Raw genomic sequence first — 26,505 nt, 5'->3', positions numbered from 1 at the left:
ACTTCCATGGAACCTGAAGAAATCCACATGGATGAGAGCTAAGTGGAATTTCCTGACTGTTTGTGTGCTTTGAATTTTTGGTTTTTCTTTTGGGCTGGCTGGAAGCACAAGTCCAGTGCAGTGTGAGCAGTGCTAGGCTCACGGCTGGATTTGGGGCCTTATTTTTGGGACATTGAAGAAAGTGTGTTTTTGCATTTTTTCTGTTACCTGTTTCTGTTTGGATGGGACTTGGTTGCTAAACGTATGTAAGGGGTAGTAGTGGGGAGAATCCACTGAAGATCCTCGGGTCGGGTTTGTGGGGCCAATTTTGGCAAGCTTTAAATATAGTGGATTCAGCTACTCCCCTCCCCCACCAGCTGCTTGTTAAGTTGGCTGGGGCAGGCCTGTTACCAGCCAGGCCTAGGCAACACGTTCTAAAAGTATAAAGACTGGGTATTTCTTGTAGCCTTAGTTTGCCCTTTTACTGTGGGACTGATAGGGCAGTGCTACAATATAACCATTTGGACACTTACCTGTAAGAAAGGTGTGGGCTATGTTTTGGAAGCCCGGATTTTCTGTTCATGCTTTGAATTCAAAGCCTAAACTGTAGCAGCTTGCTACTTAGGAAATAAAGTTGGACTCAAGTTTGGTGGAAAAACTTTATTGTTCCTGACATTTTTCTTTATTATAAGAACCAGCAGGACCTTCAACATCCTTTGAAGGCACGTCAAGATCGGTCGTTGCTGAGCCCTGGTCGGTGGCCAGTTGCAAAGCCCAGCACCGGCAGGCCACAAGACGCTTCCCCTTCAATTACTGAAGGGAGATCTTATCCACTTGGCTCACTTGCTGTCTCGATTTTGTTGGAACTGCCGTAAGCTGAAAGTTCATTATCAATTTTTAGTGGGTGACTGGTCAGGGAGGGCTTGGGCTTTCCGACTTTGGTCTTTATAATGAAGCTTGTTTATTGCGCCACCTGAAGGACTGGTCAGGGAGGGCTTGGGCTTTCCGACTTTGGTCTTTATAATGAAGCTTGTTTATTGCGCCACCTGAAGGACTGGTTGATGGGAGAGTCAGTATATTCCGCTGGATTTTGAAACTGCCTTTTATACCCCTCATTGGTTGCATAGCCTTTTGCATTTGCCTAGCAAAGATATTCCACAGGTAATCAGAACTATTGCTCTTTTGAAATCTATGGGGGGAAATCTATGTGTGGGGGAGATAATTTGTAAATTGGGTGGGGACCCTAGAGTAACTACTCAATTACCTTTGAGAGGGAATCTGGCTTTTCCTCGGGGCAAAATAACTCCACCTTTTTGGACTGGGCTCACCGGTGGCTTAGTGTGGTGGAGCATTTGTTCACCCCGGAGGGAAGATTGAAACCTTTGGCTGCCTTTGGTGATCAACTAGGTACACGTTGGGGGCGACACTTTTGCTTATTGTCAGGTCAAACATTATATTCTTTCTCTCCCTCAGGAGAGGATTGATCGCCCTATTGGGAAGGGTCTTCAGGATTTTTTCACTAGTGTGGAAGCTTTTCATACCTCAGTATCTGCATTGCATAGAGCTGTTTTGTTTGGCCGGTCCTAAAGATGTTTTGCGGTTGCAAAAGACGTGCTAGAGTGATCTATAGCAGCGTTTCTCAACCTTTTCAAGCCAAGTACCCCCTAAGCCTAACAAATATCAACAGAGTACCCCTGGCCAAACTCCACCCCTGACTCCACCCCCATAATAATACTACTAATTGCAATGCAATTTCTTCCATCCATTTATACATACAATATAATCTTATTAATATATAATGGTAACCACAACATTAAAAAAACACAAAGCATACTGTGGGGTCCTTTTATCAAGCCACGCTAGCAGGGTTAGCGCGTCGGACATTTCATCACGCGCTAACCCCCGCGGCAAGCAAAAAAACTAACACCTGGTCAATGGAGGCATTAGTGACTAGCGCAGCAGGCAGTTTAACCCCTACCACACCTTGATAAAAGGACCCCTGTACGCAGAGAAAATGTTAATTATCATTTATATTTAAGGGTTTTTTCAAAGATGTCAAGGCAGATGACTTTAAAATATGCAATGTCACCTCAGTAACAACTATAGAAAAATAGACAAATATAGTGCAAAATATAGACAGCAGATATAAATTCTCAAAATTGACACATTTTGATCACTAAATTGAAAATAAAATCATTTTTCCTACCTTTGTTGTCTGGTGATTTCATGAGTCTCTGGTTGCACTTCCTTCTGACTGTGCATTCAATAGTCTTTCTTTCTGCTTCCTGCACGCTTCCTCTCCTCCGGACCTCATTCCATTCCACAGCCAACATCTCTCTGTCCTTCCATGAGTCCAACTTTTTTCCTCTCTCCTCCACCCCCCCCCATTGGCAACATGTCTCCCTCTCTCTCTCTGTTCTCTCATTTCCTCCCTTGCTGCAAAGGGAGTGGGGAGAGATCCAGAGTGCATCTCTCCTACTCCCTCTACTGCCACATCCAAAATTTCTCCCTCTTTTTCCCCAGTCCAACATCTCTTTCTCTCTGCTTCCGGAATGCTTCCTCTTCTCCAGTCCTCATCCTCTCCCCCAACCAACATCTCTCTCTCCCTCCATGAGTTCAAACTGAACATTGAACACTGATTCATATGCTATATACTTGCACATGTCTGCAACCTTTTTGGGCTGTGGTTTGGTCTGTTTCATATATTCTACCTCTCAGAACTGAGCTCTCTGTGCAGATTGTGGTTTAGAGAAGCACAGTTCTGAAGAATTTACTGTCAGAGGATCACACTAAGTTGCTAGATATATTACTTACTTTAGCTCTTACGGTGATCCTTAAAAACTGGAAAATACATGGTGACTTTTATGTTTCTATATGGTGGAATTTGAATTTAGTATGTCTGACTTATAAATTTGAACTAGAAAGTGTTCTGTTCACCTCTCATTATCATAAAGTGGCAACTACATGGTCTTGTTTTCAGCAATATTTATCTTGTTGAGACGTGGAGGGGCATAATTGAAAGGAACGTCTAAGTCCGTTTTCGTCCAAGTTGCAAGTCATCCAAAGTAAAAAAAATAGCTTAGGACACATTTTTGAAAAATACGTCGATTTTTTTTCGTTTAGAAAATCGCCTAACTATATGTCCTGCTGATCTGATTGTCCAAGCCGCTAAATTGTAATGTAATGTAATGTAATGTAATGTAATGTAATTTATTTCTTATATACCGCTACATCCGTTAGGTTCTAAGCGGTTTACAGAAAATATACATTAGGATTAGAAATAAGAAAGGTACTTGAAAAATTCCCTTACTGTCCCGAAGGCTCACAATCTAACTAAAGTACCTGGAGGGTAATAGAGAAGTGAAAAGTAGAGTTAGAGGAAAAATAAAAATAAAATAAACATTTTAACAAGACAGCATTGATCTAAATACTTTGGAAGGTAGAAGAGAGGAGAGAAAGGAATAGAAGCATGATGAAGTGATGAAGTGGAGCAAGTAAGTTTAGGAGGAGCGATTGACGTTTCCAGAAAGGGCTTCTTCAGGGAAGAGACTTGGCCGACAGTCCCAGGATGCCTATGTCTCCTCCCCTGAGATGTTCTCCCATCCATGCATTCCCTCCCAGACACACTGCCCGTGCCCCAGCCGCTCCAAGGAGGCTGCCCCAGATGAGGCCCACGGTGAATGCAGGATTCTCTCCTCTGCGGGAAAGCCGCCCGGAGCCAACAGTCGATCTTCTTAGCGGATTGCAGGGGGGGAAGAGTTAACACTCTTGGTAGTATCGGGTCTGTGTGCTCTCGGTGGTTGTGGCTGGTCTCGTTGCTGCTTAGGTGTAAAAGCAGTTGATCTCCACTGCTGCTGATATTTAAAAGCAGGCAGATTGATCTTCCTTATACCACATTTTCATCCAACTTTTTGTCCAAGTCAAAAACGTTTAGAACAAGCCCTATTGGACGTGGGAGGGGTCTGCAAAGTGATGGACTGAACACCCAGACATGGCACCTAAATAGTGGGGCACCTTACAGGGCACTGCTGTAAACTTCACAAAAGGGTTTCATGTCTTCATCTAACTACAGCTCCCTTATAGGGCATGGTGAGCCCCCCAAACCACCTCCAGAATCCCCTGGACCCACTTATCTACCACCCCAATAGCCCTTATGGCTGCAAAAGTCAGTTATATGCTAGTAAAAAAGGGTTTTGGGGGTGTATAGGGGAGTGTACATGTTTCAATATCAATGCAGTGATTACAGGGGCTTATGGGCATGGGTCCACCTCTCTATGGGTCCCTAAACCACCCCCAAGACTGTTTAAGATGCCTCTGTGCAGCACGACTAGGCTTTCCTATGCCAGGCTTCCAAGTGATAATGTTCTGGAGGCACAATTTTCAAGTTGTGATTAATATTTTTATGGGGGGGTCGGTGATCCCTGGGGTAGTGTGTGGGGGTCTGTATTATGTGTTTGCAGTGCTTATTTGGTCACTTTAGGTGGTTTTTTGTGACTTAGACCATGTTTTAAATGGTCTAAGTCACAACGTCCAAGTTCCATCAATTCTGTGCTGTATAACCTTCGGTAATACATGCAGTACGACTAAGTCTAAGCCTGCCAACGTCCCGCCCAAATCCCACCCTCGACACTCCTCCTGACATGCCCCGTTTAGCTATGGTCGTTCAGCGGCACTATGGAGGCCTAGGTCATTTATAAATACGTCCAAACCCGGTTTGATTATCGGAACTTGGACATTTTTGACTGATGATCGTCCAAGTGCCGACTTAGGCCGGTTTTATGTTTTACTTACTTTTGTGCTTGCTCAGGTACCGTTATTATGTTCTTGTATCGATAATTTGCTCAGGTACTGTTGGTATATTCTTGAATCGATAATTTCTTTTTTTGTTTTTTGATATGACTTAAAACTCTTTAAAGAGTGTGTGGCGCAGTGGTTAGATCTACAGCCTTAGCACCCTGAGGTTGTGGGTTCAGATCCCTCACTGCTCCTTGTGACCCAGGGCAAGTCACTTAATCCCCTCATTGCCCCAAGTACACTAGATAAGAGTTTGAGCCCACAAGGACAGGTAGGGAAATATGATAAAGTACCTGAATGTAAACACTTAGGATATAAGTGGTATATAAATAAATAAATAAAATAAAAATAAATAAATAAATAAATATTTGAACTAAAAAAAACCACTTCTTTTGATCATCTGAAAAGGGTGTCTTGGCTGTGTGTCTACAGAACTGTCTTTGCAACCCTATCTAGCCTGTCTTATTTAACCTGGTATGTTTTATCACAAAAGAACCAAGATCTTTATCTTTCTCTCACTTACTAATAGTTTTTCCATAGCTATGCACAAATGCAGTAGAAAAACTCAAGCTCTGTTCAATTTCCCTTCTGTAAAAGGTTGTAAAAGTAAGAAATTCCTAAATCACTCTTTAGCATCTCAGGCAGCTTCTCATGAAAAAAATTTCGATCATTATTGCTCACAGCTTTTCTCCAAATACCTAACTAGCTGATTCATTCAAATATATGATTATGTTTAATGTTTATAATCTTTTGTAAACTGCTTAAAACATTTTGGTAACGTGGTCTATAAGTACAATGTTATGTTATTACTACTTATCATTTCTATAGTGCTGTACATCACAAAACATAGAAGAGACACTGCCTACTACTACTATTATTATTTCTATAGTGCTACCAGACATATGCAGCGCTGTACTACTACTACTTCTACCTACTAGTCTGGTACATCTAGTATGTACATAGCCCCTGAGCCACTTAGCTGTCCCATGAGCCCATTATATTTAGCAAACTTGGAAAAGTCACCTTCTGTATCTGTTTCAGGTGGATGTAGCAGGATGCCCGATTCCTCTGCAGTTTGGCCAGGTTTAGATCAAACTGGCCCACAGAACAGAAACTGAGAGAGTAATTATACCACTGAAGAGCCTCAGAATAATCTTTTGCCTACAAATGAAAAATATTTAAAGTAAACATATTTCATAAAGCTAAAAAACCTAAATTATTAATAAACAATAAATAATAGAAACCCTGCTTTTATTAAACCTCAAATTTATTTGCAGCTTGGTCCCAAAATATGATATGGAGCCAGTTCAGGAGTTCAGGTGACAGCTGTTTTCCTGTGTAGTAACCTGGAAAAAAGGAATACATTTTAAAAGACAGAACATAAGAACATATTGTGTGTATATGAAAAATGAATGGAAAACATTGCATTACAATTAGTAAAGAGGATAGAACCTGAGGCAGAGTTTGGGTTGGCCTAAGGAGGTCTGTGGTTAGGGTACTCAGTTGATATTTGTTAGACTTAGTGGGTACTTAGCTTGAAGTAGTTGAGAAACACTGCTGTAGGCAATCAGCTGGCGCCAGTGCCTCTCCTTCTCTCCGTCCCTCTTCCCTGCTGGCACCCTCTACTGATGTCTCAGGGCCCATCTGGAGGGCCTCTACACATGCACAGATGTCGACGTGATAATATCATGCATATGTGTGAGGTCATCACAGTCATGTCCGTGCATTTCTGGGTGCCTCAAGCTATAGTCACTACCTTTAGGGTGCCCTAGTTCGAAAAAGTTTGAGAGACACTGATCTAACTAAACAAGATAAGCCTAAAACCAATAGTGATATCACCACTGAAACTAAAAACATTTTTATGTCCAAATTACATCAACCTTGGTGATTTATCTTAAGCAAAGATCTTTGCTTCCAAACAGTGGGGATCAATACTGAAATGGTAGATATATGGAACAGTCTCCCAGAAGAGATAGGAGAGACAGAGACTGTGTCTGAATTCAAGGAAGTATTGGATAGGCAGGGCTACTGCGGATGGGCAGACTGGATGGGCCATTTGGTCTTTATCTGCCATCATGTTTCTATGTTAACTGTATAAACTGTCATTTTTGAAATTTGGACAACTTCATGCCTAGCCAAATATTAGTCCAAGAAAACAGGTAGGCAGGCATGTGATCCACAGACTCCAACATGAAGATGAAAATAGCACCAATCAAGGAGCTGAACCATAGAGATCCACAGATGAAACATAAGTCCAAAGCAAAACAACTGTGGAAGCCGATGTTACCGATGTAGACTTTATTAATGTAGAAGAATCAATAAAAAAAACATTTGAGGTAGTGAATTTGAGGTAGCACACCAAAAGGAGATTATGTACTTACCCTGGCAAGCTTTTTTCCAGTAGATAGGTGAGTCATTCTAGACTATAGGGTTATTTCCCTTTACTTGCATGGGTTCGAGAAGAGAAAGCACAGTTACTTACTGTAATAGTAGTTATGCAGGGACAGCAGGCAGCTAGTCCCACATATGGGTAACGTCATCAACGGAGCCTGGATGCGGACAGCCTCGCAAGCAGACTTGCTTGTAGAAACTCAGAAGTTTTGAGTCTGCTTCACCGCACATGCATGAGTGCCTTCCCGCCCAGCACAGGGTGAGTCTCCTCAGTTCAGATAGCTAGCAGAGAAGCCAACCAGGGAAGGTGGGTGGGTTGTGAGAATAGCTGCTTGCTGTCCCTGGATAACAACTGTTACGGTAAGTGTGCTTTATCCAAGGACAAGCAGGCAGCCTATTCTCACACATGGGTGACCTCCAAACTAACCAGATTGGGATGGTGGGAGTGTTGGCAACTTAGGAGAATAAATTTTGTAATACTCTGTGGCCAAAATGGCCTTCCCATCTGGAGAAAACATCCAGACATTAATGAGAGGCCATATTATCAAAAAGATGTGAAGAGAATGGAATCGGTCCAGCGAATGGCTACCAAGATGGTCTCAGGACTCAAGGATCTCCCATATGAAGAGCGTCTAAGCAGGCTGCAGCTATATTCTCTCGAAGAATGCAGAGAGAGGGGAGACATGATAGAGACGTTAAAATATCTTACAGGCCGTATCGAGGTGGAGGAAGTTATCCTTTTTCTTACGGGTCCCACGGCAACAAGAGGGCATCTGCTCAAACTCAAGGGTGGGAGATTTCATGGTGACATCAGGAAGTACTTCTTCACCGAAAGGGTGGTTGATCGTTGGAATGGCCTTCCACGTCAGGTAGTTGAGGCCAGCAATGTGCACAACTTCAAGAAACGATGGGATAAACATGTGGGTTCACTTCGGGGAACTGCTTAGGGGAGTTCTTTTAAGGGGAGGGTTCTTTTGAGTGGGCAGATGTGTTGGGCCGACGGCCCTTTTCTGCCGTCATATTCTATGTTTCTAAGCCTGTTGAGAGGAAGCTTGAGTGACTCTGTAGGAGGTTGAGGCAGATGTATTTCTTCTAAATACTCCTTAGAGTATTTAGAACCAGCGTCCAATTAATATCCAGGTCATCAGCCATTTGACAAAGAAAGGAAGAAAAGGACAATTGATCCGCCAGAGCCTGGCTTCAAGAAGGACTCGATGACCTCGAGGCACCTCGAGTGGAAAATGAAGGCGAAGCATCTCTGGAGTATTGGTAACCAAAGGAATAGACAGAGTTGGAGGAGGCATTGGAAGCAATTGAGTTCTCGGGGTCTGCAATTGGTGACCTCGATCGAGGCTTTGGAGGCCTCAAAGAGCTGGAAGGCCTGGATGGAGGACTAGGTACTACTTGAAAGGGTCCAGAGAAGAGCAATTAAGATGGTTAAGTGGCTGGAGGAGTTGCAGTACAGTGATAGATTAGAGACTCTGGGCCTTTTCTCCCTCGAACAGAGGAGATTGAGAGGGAATATGATCGTAACATTCAAGGTACTAAAGGGAATAGACTTGGTAGATAAGGACAGGTTGTTCACCCTCCAAGGTAGGGAGAATGAGAGGGCACTCTCTAAAATTGAAAGGGGATAGATTCCGTACGAACGTAAGGAAGTTCTTCTTCACCCAAAGAGTGGTAGAAAACTGGAATGCTCTTCCGGAGTCTGTCATAGGCGAAAACACCCTCCAGGGTTTCAAGACAAAGTTAGACAAGTTCCTGCTGAACCAGAACGTACGCAGGTAGGGCTAGTCTCAGTTAGGGCGCTGGTCTTTGACCAGAGGGCCGCTGCGTGAGCGAACTGCTTGGCACAATGGACCACTGGTCTGACCTAGCAGTGGCAATTCTTATCTTCTTATGTCTGGACGAGGAAGGCTTTTCTGTGGAAGAAGACCTGTGCCTCAATGGATGCCTCGATGAGGGCCTGGATCTATGTCGAGAGTGCTGTCTTAAAGAAGGTCTCGGGTGAGATCGAGGAGACTTCGCCCTATGCCTGGAAACGGGCAGTGCCGCTGGTGAATGAATTGGGCTAAAAGCTGTAGATCGAAACCCCATAGATTCAGTGGTTTGGATCGAGGAATCTCGAAGCACTCCCAAAGATTCGGCTCCTTGTATGGAGTGTGAGGATTCCTGTCGAGATACTCACAAAGACTCGACTCCTTGTATAGAGTATGTAGATTCCAGACCAGACACTCGCAAAGACTCGACTCCTTGCATAGAGTGTATAGACTCGGATTGAGGCATAAGCAGGTACTCGACCTCGCGGGAGACTGCTGATTGCCCAGGCTGGACTGCAGGAGGCAGAGTCAAGGCAGGACTGTATTTGCTCAGTAACCGAAACTGTTGCTCTAACATGGTCTGGAGAGAAGCCTGCAATTGTGGATCCGAGTCTGAAACTGAACCACTTGCTGAGGTTAAAGGCTCCGAGGTGGCAGTAGAAGCATGCTTCAGCTTGGAAGATTGATGCTTGGATAGCTTGAGGACCACCGCAGGAACCTTCTGCTTAGGTATCTGACCTGAGGGAAGCTCAGGGGAAGATAAAGCAGGTGTACTCGAGACCAAAGACGATCCAAACGAGGAAGGTCCGAATGGACTCGAGGTCGGAGTTGTGGAAACAGGAGGACCCCCGGTTGTAGTCTGGACCGAGTCAGAAATCAAGGTCGAGGGTGTAGCTGAAGAGTCCATCCTGAACAGCTTTTCCACTTGAATCCGACGACATTTAAGGTCTCGAGGTTGAAGAGTAGCACATCGCTAACACGACTTCGAACTATGTTCAGGCCCGAGACAGCGGAGACACCAGTGGTGTGGGTCCGTGAGAGAAATCGCACGCTGGCACTGGCTACACTTCTTGAAGCCTGTGGCTGGCTGGGACATAGGAGGAAAGATAGCCGCCGTGAAGTTGAAGCCCGCAGGCTGCAGGCGCGCGACCCATCCCGCCAGTCAGACGAAAAAATAAAACTTTTCTTTTAACTAACAGAAAGAAAAAAGTCACAGCGATTCGGCTAAAAGAAAATAAACACAAACCGCGGTGAAGAGAAGTCACGAGGCGAACGAAGTTCAGCGCAGAGCGTCAAAGGCAGAATTCTCGGCTCCGCCGAAAATAGAACTGAGGAGACTCGCCCTGTGCTGAGCGGGAAGGCACTCATTCATGAGTGGTGCGGCAGATTCAAAACTTCTGATTTCTACAAGCAAGTCTACTTGCGAGGCTGTCCGCATCCGGGCTTCGTGGATGACATCACCGATATGTGAGAATAGCTGTCTGCTTGTCCTAGGATAACTATAATTTTTTCACTCTGCCTCTAGGGTACATCATAGGCTAGCTTAGCTCTTCCCATCAGTCCGTACCCAAGCATAGAGAGGAACTACCATCTGTGAAGTAGAGGCACCTGCAACGACAGGCTAAACAAGTATTCTGCTCAAAACAAACAAACAGTCCTATTAACCGTCAACATAGGCTTCAAAGAATCTCAGGAACTACTCTCATAACATGGAGAACATATTCACAAAACTCTCCCTAGCCCCAAAAGGCTGACCAATCTCCACAAACAGATAGGAGAAGAATAGGGAGACAGACATCTGACCTGAACTCTGCAAGCAGGCACAGCATGAACAGGTCGGGTACCTTGCATCTGGAGCACAATGAGCATTTTTTTTCCCCCTTAAAAGTGCTCATTGTGCTGAAAAACACCTTAGCTGTAATAATAGTGCCAGTTAGATGAGAAAAACCAATAGAAATGGCAGTTTTAAAGGGAATTGAGCCCTTTAGACCGGCACACCTCAGGATTTTTTTCTTCCTCCCCCCCCCCCCCCCCCCCACTTAGTTAGAACAGACTCCACGGCTCTCAAAGCTGGAGGGCTGACCAACCAGGGGACCAGGCCACTGGCTAGGGCACCTCTATTTAAATGTGGGGAGATGGAGGAAGGAGGGGGAGGGACCCAGCATGAGACCCGCCAAGTTTAACACCCCCAAGGTCTTACTGATCCCCAAACAGGACCCAACCAAGCTCTATCCGGCACAAAAGGGGAACTCAGGAGTCCAAAACAAAATTCTAACAGTACTAAGAGGGAAGCCGAATTAGTCTTATCTGCATTAATGGAGACTGAGGAAGACTGGATTGCAAGACGGGAAGCTATCCTGATATACAAGTTTGTTCTCAGTCTCCACATGCTGGTAGCAGCGAGGAATATAACCTATTCGTAAGGACTATACCAATCTACCAGGCGCTACAGAAAAAGAGCTATAAATCTCACTTTAATAAAGTACCAAAGAACTACCGTATACTAAATAGAACTATACTAAACCTTTAATGATGCTTTCAATCTTCTGCTTGGCGAGTAGTTCTTTCCCTCGCTGTAACAAGAGCTCAATGTATAGTACTGCAGCCTTTCCCCCATCTGGTGATGACTCAAAGCGCTCACATACTGTTTTTAAGAACTGAAATCCTGCATATTCCCTAAATACACAAACATACAATTACACATTCCTGTAACATATGCCTTCATGTTATTCATTTCCGATACAATTTGCACCATTTATCTCATCAGAGATAAACTTCATAATGCCTATTATAAATTGAATGGTGCAATAATAATAATAATTTTATTTTTATATACCGCCATACCACAAACAGTTCAAGAGGCTTCCCCAGCATAATGGGGCAATTTTATATCCAGGCACTCCCATTTAGGTGTCCCAAAGATGCATAATAAAATCCTGGTCTAGAATGGCATCTAGATCCCAGAATCCATTATACTGAATAATACTCGTGAAATCCTGTATCAGCACACCTTATATTCAAGCCTATATAATTACATCAGTCATAGGCTTGGCCTATCCGTAAGCACCTAAGAAACATAGTAAATGCTACATATAAAGACCTGCAATGTCATTCAGTCTGCTCAACAAGGCACAACTACTCTGTGCAGGTTATATTCCTTCATGATTGAACACTAGCATTGCAAATAGAGCAGTCAGAAATTTGTGGCCATGCCAACTACATATAGGCAGTTATATATGATGCATTCTCGATAAGCATAACTTACAATGTTTTTGGTTATATGTGGCAGTGGCAACCCTGTCCATTACATTCACATGTACCCTTGCATTTACATGCTTCCTTATAGAATTGTGCTTAGGTGCTCTGCTAACACTTTCTTGAGTAAGTATACACTTACATATATAAGTGTTAGCATTTGTAATATTACATGTGCAAAGAGTGTGTAAATGCAGGCACCCAGCAAAAGCAGTAGCCCTTCCCCCCCAGTTAAGCAGTGCTGTAGTATGTGAATGTGCAAAGTTAACTAACACAAATATTCTTGGGTGGGACCTACTGATAAGATCTCTCAGAATACTTTTGAAACTGCACCAAACAGGATGCTAGGAATTATTTAAAAAGGGATGATTAACAAGATTAAGAATGCTATAATGCCCCTGTATCGCTCCATGGTGTGACCTCATCTGGAGTATACTGCATTCAATTCTGGTCTCCTTATCTCAAGAAAATATAGTGACACTAGAAAAAGTTCAAAACAGAGTGACCAAGATGATAAAGGGGATGGAACTCTTCTCGTATGAGGAAAGACTAAAAAGATTAGGGCTCTTCAGCTTGGAAAAGAGATGGCTGAGGGAGTAGATTGGGTACAAGTGGATCAAATTTTCACTCCATCGAAAATTACAAAGATTAGGGAACACTCGATGAAGTTACAGAGAAATACTTTAAAACCAATAGGAGGAAATATTTTTTCACTCAGAGAATAGTTAAGCTCTGAATTGCATTGCCAGCGGTTGTGGTAAGAGCAGATAGCATAACTGGTTTTAAGAAAGGTTTGGATAATTTGCTAGAGGAAAAGTCCATTGACTGTTATTGAGAAAGACATGGGGAAAGCCACTGCTTGCCCTGGTCAGCGGCATGGAATGCTGCTACTCTTTGGGTTTTTGCCAGGTACTAGTGACCTGGATTGGCCACTGTGAGGATGGGCTACTGGGCTAGATGGACCACTTATCCGACCCAGTAAGGCTATTCTTGTGTTCTTATGAAGTGATACAAACCTCCTTTATTGCAATTTTTTATTGGTCCAATATTCAAAGGAACTTATACATTTGCACCCTCATTCTACATTTCCCAAAGTTGCTGGATCCTTGACCAATAGGAGGTGTAAAGTAGTGGAGGTTGGTGATTCCTCTCTGAGGGGTACAGAGGCATCCATTTGCAGACCAGACAAGATTTATTTAAAGGATTCATATTCCCCACTAAGATGTCTCGAGAGGTATGCTGTCTGCTTGGTGCCAAAATCCAAGATATTAAGGAGAGGTTGCCGAGACTCATCAAGCCTAATGACTATTATCCGATGCTGCGCAGCCATGTTAGCACTAATGATATTGCTAGGTACTCCTCTGAATATATCAAAAGTGACTTTGTGGCTTTGGGAGAAAAGGTAAAGCAGTCAGGTGCTTTCAACTCTTACCTCCCCCTTACTGCTGTCAGATACCTATACCCGCTATAATCTCCCCAACCCTGCTGCTATCAGATATCTATACCCACTATAACCTCCCCAACCCTGAAATGTCCTGTCTAAATTAGATTGTAAGTTCTTCTGAGCAGGGACTGTCTATTGGTTGTTAAAATGTACAGCGCTGCGTACGCTTTTCAGTGCTTTAGAAATAATAAATAATAGTAGTAGCAGGTAGTGTTCTTGTCAATCCTCCCTGTCGAGGACAGAGAAGCTCGCATCGTGGAGATGAATGCATGGCTGCATGGATGGTATCGTTGAAAGTGTTTCAGTTCCTGGACCATGGGATGATTTTCCAAGGGCTGCTGAGCAGGGATGGTGTGTATCTATCATCTATCAAAGAAAGGAAAAAGTGTCTTCATCAGTAGACTGACTAACCTATTGAAGAGGGCTTTAAACTAGAATTGATGGGGCAGAGTGATCAAAGCCCCCAGGTGAGTATAAGCTCTCAGGTAAGTGAATCACTAAATACCTCTACACAAATGGGAAAAGTGGGCAATGTCTGAAAAGCAGTATATACAGGTGATTGAGGCCAGCAGCGTGCCCGATTTTAAGGCCATATGGGATAGACACGTGGGATCTATTCACAGAGAAAGATAGGGGAGGGTCATTAGGGTGGGCAGACTAGATGGGCCGTGGCCCTTATCTGCCGTCTATTTCTATGTTTCTATGATTTGATTCAGCCTATTGAATCAATTTTTTGATTCGATTTTCCTGCCCAATTGGGTGTTTTTTTCCAAACATCCTGGTGGGTTTATTTTACAGTCTCTTCATCCACCACCTACCCACACTGGCGCTGTGGTGTAAACAAAATAAACAAACAAAAAAGACTTTTCCTCTCTCTGTTAAATCCTAGTTCACGTTCGCGGTCTAATACCAGCTCTGGCAGGATACAAATTTCTAATCTGAAACATTGTAATCACAGAAAATAAAATTATTTTTTCTACCTTTTGTTGTCTGGTCATTATTCAAATCATGTTGGTCCTAGGCTCTTCGACAAACATCTTCTGATACCTCGCTTGCCAGGGATTCTTGCCCATTTGTCTTTTTATTCTTTCTCCGTGGTAACCATCCATCTTCCATCTCTGTCCTCCCCTTCCATTTCCCTTCCCTCCCCTGGAGGTCTAGCATCTTTCTTTATTTCGTCTCTATTCCTGTAGTAGCAGCGATGGACCCCACCATCCCCTGATCCACCATCTCTACTTTTCTCAACTACCCTTTCATCCAGCATCTCTCCCTCCTTCCCCACCACCCCAGGGTCCACCAGCTCCCCATTTCTCTTTCTAACTACCCTCCTATCCAGTATCTCTATCCCCCCCACACCATCCCTTGTGTCCAACTTCTCTCCCTTTCTGTCCCTTCCCTCCCTAAATCCCATTGTTCATCATCTCTCTCCATCTCCTGTTTTTAGATCCATTATTTCTTCTATCCCTCTCCCTCTCCTTCCTCCATCTTCCCTCTGTATGATCTCCCCCAAGTCCATCTCCCCTCCTCCACCATCCATATTGCCTCCTCCACCAAGTTCATCTCTCCCATCCATCTTCTCCAGTCCACCAACACCCCCAAGTCCATCTCCCCTCTCCCCCCATCTATCTTTATTTTCATGTTACAACATGTTGCCGGTGGCGGTAGCAATTTAGCGATCCACTCCTTATGTCTTCTCTCCACTGTAACCCACCCTCAGTGAAAACTTCCTGTTTCCGCTTGGGCAGCCGAATGGAGAGAAGATGCCTGGAGTAGCAGCAGGGTAGTGAATTGCATCCGCTTTTGCCTGGCCGGGGAGGAGAGGAGAAATACTTCCGGCCGGGAAGGAAAGCGCCAGCCTGACAACCAATTAAAATTCACCTGGGGACCATTAGCAGACTTCTGTAATGAATGATATCATTTTCCCATAATAAATTATTTGTTAGGAGACTTATGGTTGCCCAGAAAGTTTTCCACTAACCATTTGAATGCCTCCCAAGCTTCAAGCTTAGCTGGTGAGCGTGATTGCTTAAAATCTTCATCCTGCATAACGGAGTTGATCTGTGGGCCTATTAATATCCCTTCCTTCAATTTTGCAGTGCTGATTTTTGGAAATTTCTTTTTTTATATATATATTCTTTGTTCATTTTCATATTTTACATCAAGTGCACAAAATATTAAATTACAACAAATTATTAAAAAAAAATAAATATATATATATATATATATACATATAGTAATAATAACTTTCTGTAAATGGCAGGTAGAACTAGAAGTAGCAAGACTTCAATCAAAACAGGCAGTGTAGTCACAGGAAGTACCCAGGGGATGGCTATGGTTCGAGTACAGATGGAGGAGGAACCAGGACGGAGGGCAGAGGTCTCTGTATAGACCGAGGCCATCCCCTCAAAGACGTCTAGTCTCAACACAGACGGAAGTAATGGATCAGCCGGACAAAGACCTTCTACTAGAGCTGAGGAGCCTGAGAGAGGAGGTTCAGCGCCTAAGGAGCATCCGAGACAACGAAACCTTCATCGATGGAGTCATCCAGGAGCTATCTCAGATCGCGGATCAGGACCAGGAACCTGACAAGACCACCCTGGGAACACCCAAAGCATCCAAACCCGAAAACTTGAGACCAACTGCTGGAATGCAAGAAGTAGCTGGCCCTGGGTGAGAAACTGAGGAAGTTGGATGCGCAGGTGGTCTTCTCCTCGATCCTCCCGGTAAGGGGCAAGGGCAGTGCCAGGGAGGATCGCATCCAGAGGGCAAACGACTGGCTGCAGGGATGGTGCAAGGAGATGAACTTCGGATTCCTGCACCATGGAGAAGCATTGCAAGGACTACTGGGACAAGACGGGTTACACCTGACTAGAAGAGGGAAGAACATCCTTGGACACCGTCTAGCCCGCCTACTTCACAGGGCTTTAAACTAGGTAAGTTGGGGGAGGGTACGGGCACAAATTACCTACCTGGTGTGCTAAACTGTCAATACTATTTTGAGGCTGAGACAAGTAGTATACACACTTTCGAGTCTAGGGAAGGTCCACATTATAATTCTGGGTCACATTGTAATTCTGGATCTAGGAGGAGTACACATTGCAATTCTCGGTTGGGGGAGTGTACATATTGTAATTCCGGGACTAAGGGAAGTACACATTGCAATCCTGGGTCCAGCGGGGGTATACACATTGCAAATCATGTGGAAGGTGTTCAAGTAGCTCATGCGGGAACTCCCCCACAGGATACACACATTTCCGTATTTGGGATAGGTACACATTGTAGCTCTGGGTCTGGGGAGTCCGGGTCAGGTACAAAATATAGCTCTGGGTCTAGGGAGAATACAAAGCATGCGAATAATGCTAAAAGCGTCCAAGTAACTCAAACAGGAATATCCCCACTAAGACATAATAAAAACACAACATGGAAAGCTATGTACGTTAACGCACACAGCTTGGGAAACAAGATACTGGATCTGGAAACAGAAATAAGGAATGCCGACCTGGATGTGGCGGCAATATCTGAGACCTGGCTCACAGACTCCCACGGATGGGACATGGTCATACCAGGTTACAACTTACTTCGCCGGGACAGGGAGGGCAGATTGGGAGGAGGTGTTGCATTATATACAAAGGATGACATTAAGGTCACAAGAATCACAGATGTCCAATACACTGGGGAATCCCTTTGGGTTAATTTGGCCAGAGGGAAGGACAAATGCCTGTATCTTGGCGTTATTTATAGACCCCCAAGACAACAGGATGACCTAGATATGGAATTGATTGGAGATATAGAGAATATCACCTTGCGTGGGGACACAGTATTGTTAGGTGATTTCAACATGCCTGATGTGGATTGGGGCACACTTACCGCTGCTTCCGGCAGCAGCAGGAGGCTATTAAACTCCTTGAAGGGAGCACATCTCAGGCAACTGGTATTGGAACCAACAAGGGATCAGGCAATACTGGACCTGTTACTTACCAATGGTGAAAGTGTCACAGAGGTCTCGGTGGAAGACACATTGGCCTCCAGCGACCACAACATGATATGGTTCAATCTTGGGAAAGGCTTCACTAAATCTGCAACACTAACCAGGGTCCTCAAATTCAAGGACACAAACTTCCAAGAGATGGGTGACTTTGTTCACCAGATGCTACAAAGCCAAGCAGAAACCGATAGTGTGGAAGAAATGTGGTCGACTTTGAAAGCCACCATACAGGAAGCGACGAACCGTTATGTTAAGCTGGTAAGTAAACGCCGTAGAAACAATAAACCACAGTGGTTCACTGCGGAGATCTCAGACCTCATCAAAGAAAAGAAAAAAGCATTCATCTCTTACAAACAATCAAGGGAACAGGTCTCCAGAGCAGAATACCTAACCAAGTCAAATGCCCTCAAAACAGCAGTCAGAGAGGCTAAATTCAACATGGAGGAATCTCTAGCAAAGAAAATCCAGAAGGGAGATAAATCATTCTTCAGGTATATCAGTGACAGAAGTAAAAACTCAGGGGGAATAGTACGTCTAAGGAAACCAGACGGAGACTATGTGGAAAAGGACTCAGAAAAAGCCCAACTGTTAAATGAATACTTCTGCTCTGTCTTCACCCGAGAAGCGCCAGGGCATGGACCTCAGCTACAGACAAGGGCTGACTCAGTAGACCCATTTAGCGATTTCAAATTCACGCCCAACAGTGTCTACGTGGAGCTGTCAAAGCTCAAGGTTTACAAGGCAATGGCACCGGATTCTGGTGACTCTAGATATAGTTTCACTTTACACTTCATTACCGCAGGATAAATGTTTAGAAATTGCATACAAGGCACTCCAATCTAGATGCCGTCCCCATCAAAGTCCTACTGGTTTCATTATGTCCTTATTGAAATTAGCTTTAACCAACAATTTCTTTACTGATGGTAAAGACCTGTATTTGCAAACAAAAGGGGTGGCAATGGGTGCTACCTGCGCCCCGTCTATAGCAGGCCTTTACATGAAACAATACGAAGAAACGTTTTTGACAGTTCACCAGTGGAGTCATTACATATTAGGCTGGAAGAGATACATCGACGATGTATTTATGGTCTGGCAAGGTTCTAAGGATCAGCTCTCGGAGTTTACAGAATGGTTAAACACCAATGATTCTAACATTCAATTTACTACAAATCATTCCACTGAGGGTATCAACTTTTTAGATACATGGGTTAGCATCAGTGAGAACCATTTTGAATCTAAACTCTTTATTAAACCTACCGACACGACCAGCCTATTACATTATGATAGTTGTCATCCTACTCCACTTAAAAACAGCTTACCATTAGCTCAGTTTTTACGTTTTCGACGTATTTGTACTCATAAAGCTGACTTTAAATCTTCAGCTAAGAAATTAGCTAGTAATCTACGCCATAAAGGATATCCAGAAAAATGCTTGAGGAATTCTTATCAGAGAGCAAAATTTAACCATCAGGAATGGTTATTACAACCTTTCAATAAAAAGAAAGAAGATAATGCTTATTCAGAACAGACAGATGAAGTTCAAACTTTTGTACTGAAATATAATGCCGAATCGGAACAGATAGCGGATATAATTCATGAACACTGGAGGATTGTTCAAAATAATCCCTGTTTTGAGAATTCGAAACTGCGACTTACCTATTCAAGGTCACGCAATCTTAAAGAATATCTTAGATTGCAACCAGATCTAACACCAAGAAATTTGAATATAGGAGGAGGACAGCATTCAAGTTGCGGGAAATGTCAAATCTGCCCTTTGAATATCCAGGGTTCGTTTTTTGAAAATCCTCTAGATCATAAAAAATATGAATTAAAATACGTCACCACGTGTAGATCTGACTTTGTAGTCTATTTAATTTTGTGCCCTTGCCATAAGGTCTATATAGGAAAAACCACCAGAAAGTTTAACATTCGTATGGCAGAGCATAAATCCTGCTTGAAACTTAAAAGACAAGAAGCTCCACTTGTAGCCCATTGTTTGAAATACCATCATGTTTTCACAGAACTCAAATGTATGGTTATCGATCTAGCACCGGCATCGATAAGGGGAGGGGATAGGGGGAAAAAACTATTGCGCTTGGAGCAAAGGTGGATAGATCGCCTCCATAGCTTACATCCAACTGGCTTAAACATATCTATCAACTGGCAGGTTTTTCTTTAACACATTAGAACCGTTCAAAAGATAAAAATCCCGGTGGCGGTCTTGATAACAGGATCATGTTACAGCCGGATATGACATCAATCTCGGCTTTAAAGGGCTCTGTGTTTGAACGGAGCCTATTCCGGACATGACATCAGACGCCTTCATCCCTCTAGTTTAGAGGGTGGCATGGCACGACGCTGAATAAGGCGGTAGAAAAGCTTTAGCCTGTTATAGTTCATTTCTGAATGTCTGCCTGTGGCTCTGATTGCCGCTGATTTAAATAGGTATGTAAACTACTCCTAACTACTGTGGTAGTCTAGAAGCTTTTCTAGTTTTTAGTTTTTAGTTTTCATGAATCTAAAGTAGGGAATTTTTTTCATGATTTTTCTAAATTAACTAATAAAGAACGGATATTCACTTTAGCACTAAAGATTTAGAAATGTTTATGAGTATAGCCATTAGTACTGCCTTAGAGCTCTCTTTACTACAAGCGTAAAAGTTTTCTAGATAAATTCTGATAAATTCTGATATTGTTTCAATTTTTATTTTGCTTTTACCTTTTAGTGAATTTGGTGGCCTTTTTCCTGACGAAGCTCTCTTAATAATATTTGGATGAGCGAAACGGAGTTCTTCCGTCGTCTTCGTTTGTCACCAAGCTATCAAGCTAAGTACTCTTAAAGTTATATAGAGTACTTTAAAGCAAAATATTGAAGAAATTTTTTAAGAAAACAGTTAATATAAAAATAAAAAGTAAAAAATGAGATAATAATTTAAAGATTTTTTGGATAAATAAATAATTTGGGGAAGAACTTAAAGGGTCCGATGATAGCTCACCCTATGGTTTTCAGTTTGTAAAATATATCAAACTGTCAGCTGTGAGCGCTTGAGTTCCCTATAGTTCCCTGCATAAATTCCATTTTGGGATTATCTTGCCGTCTTGTGACTTGCCTTTGTAAGGGATTTAGTGTATTGCACAATAACTTTTTGGGGTTAGTTAGTATTAATTATGGCTGAGAGCCTATGGCAGTCTTCTTTTGGGTTTACTCCCTTAATTATGAATCAATTATTACAAGACACGGCAGTATTTGGAGGACATGCAATCACAGATATGTCTAATGACACCAATGCACAATTGGATTTCTCCACTATTGTAACGAACTTAAAATATATTACTAGACTTGAATTAAATGGATCTGCACTCATAGAATACTGCAAAGCAGAACGTATTCCAAGAGGATTAAGGATGATGACTGCTCCCCAGATCTTTAAAACAGACGAGACGTTTATAGACACCTGGAATAAGATCTTAAACAGGTGTTCTTGCGATTTAATGCTTTTAATCATTGAACGGAGCAAAAAAGAACTGTTGCATCAGAAGGGTCTCTTGGAAGAACTGTTACAAATTAAAAAAACTGCTTTACCATCAGAACAATTTGATCGTAAAATGGGTGAGGTCCATGAAGTCATTAATATATACCGAGAGAACATCAGGAAGCAAAAACAACGAAAAGCCTCCCGAGATGCCAATGATTATTCTAATAATAAAGTGTATAAATGGATGTACACTTCCGTACATAGAAATAGTGAAAAATCATCTGATCACAGTACAGAATCTTTATCTGGCTCATCTAGCACCGATGGAGCAGGAAGTATTCACTCTGACCAGCAAAAAAACTACCAAAGAGGCAGAGGAAGGGGAAGACCCAGAAGCAGAGGCAGAGGACGCAGGAGCAATCGCAACAATTACTAAATCCAAGGACACCTAATGTGATTATTAATATCTCAGATCGTGTATTGACTCAAGAGGAGGCAAAAGTTTTATCTAAAGGGCTTACTTTTGTTCCCACAGCCCCTTTTGATTACTTTCAATTCCAAATCGATCTGGAAAGGTTTATCCGATCTTTATCTTTAAAAAAGTTTTTTTATGATAAAGAATCCCAATGTGATAGATCAATAGTGACAAAAAAATCTACTTGGTGTCCTCCAGGGCCTCTCGATCCCCTCCTATACACTTTCAAGCAATTAGTACTGCAAGATGTGGCGACTTTTCGGTACAAAAGAATAGAAACGTACAATTTGACTAAGAATGAACACTCTGCATTATTGAAATTACAACAAGACCCTTCGATTGTGATCAGTAGAGCAGATAAAGGGGGAGGTACGGTGATCTGGAATATGATAGATTATCAAAATGAACTGAGTAAACAACTTTCAGATAGTGCTACCTATACTTTATTAGATACTGATCCAACTTTGCAATTAAAGGCTACTATTCTAGCCTTAACTCAAGAAGGTTTCGACGATGGATATGTAACTAAAAGAGAATTTCAATACCTTAATAGAGAAAATAGCACCATTCCATGGATGTACCTTCTTCCAAAAGTACATAAGAGATTGAATAAACCTCCCGGAAGACCTATCATCTCCTCGATTGATTCTATTCTTGAGCCTCTTTCGACATATGCTGACCAATTTTTGAAACCTATAGTGATCACAGGTACTTCTTACATCAAAGACACCTCTCAATTCCTGTTATGGCTTCAAAGTTTTGAGTTAGCAAATAGTCCTGTGATTCTGGTGACTCTAGATATAGTTTCACTTTACACTTCATTACCGCAGGATAAATGTTTAGAAATTGCATACAAGGCACTCCAATCTAGATGCCGTCCCCATCAAAGTCCTACTGGTTTCATTATGTCCTTATTGAAATTAGCTTTAACCAACAATTTCTTTACTGATGGTAAAGACCTGTATTTGCAAACAAAAGGGGTGGCAATGGGTGCTACCTGCGCCCCGTCTATAGCAGGCCTTTACATGAAACAATACGAAGAAACGTTTTTGACAGTTCACCAGTGGAGTCATTACATATTAGGCTGGAAGAGATACATCGACGATGTATTTATGGTCTGGCAAGGTTCTAAGGATCAGCTCTCGGAGTTTACAGAATGGTTAAACACCAATGATTCTAACATTCAATTTACTACAAATCATTCCACTGAGGGTATCAACTTTTTAGATACATGGGTTAGCATCAGTGAGAACCATTTTGAATCTAAACTCTTTATTAAACCTACCGACACGACCAGCCTATTACATTATGATAGTTGTCATCCTACTCCACTTAAAAACAGCTTACCATTAGCTCAGTTTTTACGTTTTCGACGTATTTGTACTCATAAAGCTGACTTTAAATCTTCAGCTAAGAAATTAGCTAGTAATCTACGCCATAAAGGATATCCAGAAAAATGCTTGAGGAATTCTTATCAGAGAGCAAAATTTAACCATCAGGAATGGTTATTACAACCTTTCAATAAAAAGAAAGAAGATAATGCTTATTCAGAACAGACAGATGAAGTTCAAACTTTTGTACTGAAATATAATGCCGAATCGGAACAGATAGCGGATATAATTCATGAACACTGGAGGATTGTTCAAAATAATCCCTGTTTTGAGAATTCGAAACTGCGACTTACCTATTCAAGGTCACGCAATCTTAAAGAATATCTTAGATTGCAACCAGATCTAACACCAAGAAATTTGAATATAGGAGGAGGACAGCATTCAAGTTGCGGGAAATGTCAAATCTGCCCTTTGAATATCCAGGGTTCGTTTTTTGAAAATCCTCTAGATCATAAAAAATATGAATTAAAATACGTCACCACGTGTAGATCTGACTTTGTAGTCTATTTAATTTTGTGCCCTTGCCATAAGGTCTATATAGGAAAAACCACCAGAAAGTTTAACATTCGTATGGCAGAGCATAAATCCTGCTTGAAACTTAAAAGACAAGAAGCTCCACTTGTAGCCCATTGTTTGAAATACCATCATGTTTTCACAGAACTCAAATGTATGGTTATCGATCTAGCACCGGCATCGATAAGGGGAGGGGATAGGGGGAAAAAACTATTGCGCTTGGAGCAAAGGTGGATAGATCGCCTCCATAGCTTACATCCAACTGGCTTAAACATATCTATCAACTGGCAGGTTTTTCTTTAACACATTAGAACCGTTCAAAAGATAAAAATCCCGGTGGCGGTCTTGATAACAGGATCATGTTACAGCCGGATATGACATCAATCTCGGCTTTAAAGGGCTCTGTGTTTGAACGGAGCCTATTCCGGACATGACATCAGACGCCTTCATCCCTCTAGTTTAGAGGGTGGCATGGCACGACGCTGAATAAGGCGGTAGAAAAGCTTTAGCCTGTTATAGTTCATTTCTGAATGTCTGCCTGTGGCTCTGATTGCCGCTGATTTAAATAGGTATGTAAACTACTCCTAACTACTGTGGTAGTCTAGAAGCTTTTCTAGTTTTTAGTTTTTAGTTTTCATGAATCTAAAGTAGGGAATTTTTTTCATGATTTTTCTAAATTAACTAATAAAGAACGGATATTCACTTTAGCACTAAAGATTTAGAAATGTTTATGAGTATAGCCATTAGTACTGCCTTAGAGCTCTCTTTACTACAAGCGTAAAAGTTTTCTAGATAAATTCTGATAAATTCTGATATTGTTTCAATTTTTATTTTGCTTTTACCTTTTAGTGAATTTGGTGGCCTTTTTCCTGACGAAGCTCTCTTAATAATATTTGGATGAGCGAAACGGAGTTCTTCCGTCGTCTTCGTTTGTCACCAAGCTATCAAGCTAAGTACTCTTAAAGTTATATAGAGTACTTTAAAGCAAAATATTGAAGAAATTTTTTAAGAAAACAGTTAATATAAAAATAAAAAATAAAAAATGAGATAATAATTTAAAGATTTTTTGGATAAATAAATAATTTGGGGAAGAACTTAAAGGGTCCGATGATAGCTCACCCTATGGTTTTCAGTTTGTAAAATATATCAAACTGTCAGCTGTGAGCGCTTGAGTTCCCTATAGTTCCCTGCATAAATTCCATTTTGGGATTATCTTGCCGTCTTGTGACTTGCCTTTGTAAGGGATTTAGTGTATTGCACAATAACTTTTTGGGGTTAGTTAGTATTAATTATGGCTGAGAGCCTATGGCAGTCTTCTTTTGGGTTTACTCCCTTAATTATGAATCAATTATTACAAGACACGGCAGTATTTGGAGGACATGCAATCACAGATATGTCTAATGACACCAATGCACAATTGGATTTCTCCACTATTGTAACGAACTTAAAATATATTACTAGACTTGAATTAAATGGATCTGCACTCATAGAATACTGCAAAGCAGAACGTATTCCAAGAGGATTAAGGATGATGACTGCTCCCCAGATCTTTAAAACAGACGAGACGTTTATAGACACCTGGAATAAGATCTTAAACAGGTGTTCTTGCGATTTAATGCTTTTAATCATTGAACGGAGCAAAAAAGAACTGTTGCATCAGAAGGGTCTCTTGGAAGAACTGTTACAAATTTAAAAAACTGCTTTACCATCAGAACAATTTGATCGTAAAATGGGTGAGGTCCATGAAGTCATTAATATATACCGAGAGAACATCAGGAAGCAAAAACAACGAAAAGCCTCCCGAGATGCCAATGATTATTCTAATAATAAAGTGTATAAATGGATGTACACTTCCGTACATAGAAATAGTGAAAAATCATCTGATCACAGTACAGAATCTTTATCTGGCTCATCTAGCACCGATGGAGCAGGAAGTATTCACTCTGACCAGCAAAAAAACTACCAAAGAGGCAGAGGAAGGGGAAGACCCAGAAGCAGAGGCAGAGGACGCAGGAGCAATCGCAACAATTACTAAATCCAAGGACACCTAATGTGATTATTAATATCTCAGATCGTGTATTGACTCAAGAGGAGGCAAAAGTTTTATCTAAAGGGCTTACTTTTGTTCCCACAGCCCCTTTTGATTACTTTCAATTCCAAATCGATCTGGAAAGGTTTATCCGATCTTTATCTTTAAAAAAGTTTTTTTATGATAAAGAATCCCAATGTGATAGATCAATAGTGACAAAAAAATCTACTTGGTGTCCTCCAGGGCCTCTCGATCCCCTCCTATACACTTTCAAGCAATTAGTACTGCAAGATGTGGCGACTTTTCGGTACAAAAGAATAGAAACGTACAATTTGACTAAGAATGAACACTCTGCATTATTGAAATTACAACAAGACCCTTCGATTGTGATCAGTAGAGCAGATAAAGGGGGAGGTACGGTGATCTGGAATATGATAGATTATCAAAATGAACTGAGTAAACAACTTTCAGATAGTGCTACCTATACTTTATTAGATACTGATCCAACTTTGCAATTAAAGGCTACTATTCTAGCCTTAACTCAAGAAGGTTTCGACGATGGATATGTAACTAAAAGAGAATTTCAATACCTTAATAGAGAAAATAGCACCATTCCATGGATGTACCTTCTTCCAAAAGTACATAAGAGATTGAATAAACCTCCCGGAAGACCTATCATCTCCTCGATTGATTCTATTCTTGAGCCTCTTTCGACATATGCTGACCAATTTTTGAAACCTATAGTGATCACAGGTACTTCTTACATCAAAGACACCTCTCAATTCCTGTTATGGCTTCAAAGTTTTGAGTTAGCAAATAGTCCTGTGATTCTGGTGACTCTAGATATAGTTTCACTTTACACTTCATTACCGCAGGATAAATGTTTAGAAATTGCATACAAGGCACTCCAATCTAGATGCCGTCCCCATCAAAGTCCTACTGGTTTCATTATGT

The 26,505-nt window shown here is 41.9% G+C and overlaps 1 protein-coding gene across 1 annotated transcript in view; it reads right to left on the bottom strand.

Annotated features, from left to right (window-relative positions):
* The window catches only part of TEX11 (testis expressed 11), a 575,855-nt gene that overhangs the window by 299,249 nt on the left and 250,101 nt on the right, over nt 1-26,505 (bottom strand). The window contains exons 14-16 of the mRNA XM_033944972.1: nt 11,509-11,660; nt 6,034-6,119; nt 5,797-5,934 (exon numbers count right to left, since the gene is read on the bottom strand). Of these exons, the coding sequence (XP_033800863.1) occupies nt 5,797-5,934; nt 6,034-6,119; nt 11,509-11,660 (376 nt within the window). The remainder of the gene's footprint in view (nt 1-5,796; nt 5,935-6,033; nt 6,120-11,508; nt 11,661-26,505) is intronic.

This window comes from Geotrypetes seraphini, chromosome 5 (genome assembly GCF_902459505.1).
Source record: "Geotrypetes seraphini chromosome 5, aGeoSer1.1, whole genome shotgun sequence".
NCBI classification, from domain to species: Eukaryota; Metazoa; Chordata; class Amphibia; order Gymnophiona; family Dermophiidae; genus Geotrypetes; species Geotrypetes seraphini.
This window is presented reverse-complemented; position numbering and strand designations above follow the sequence as displayed.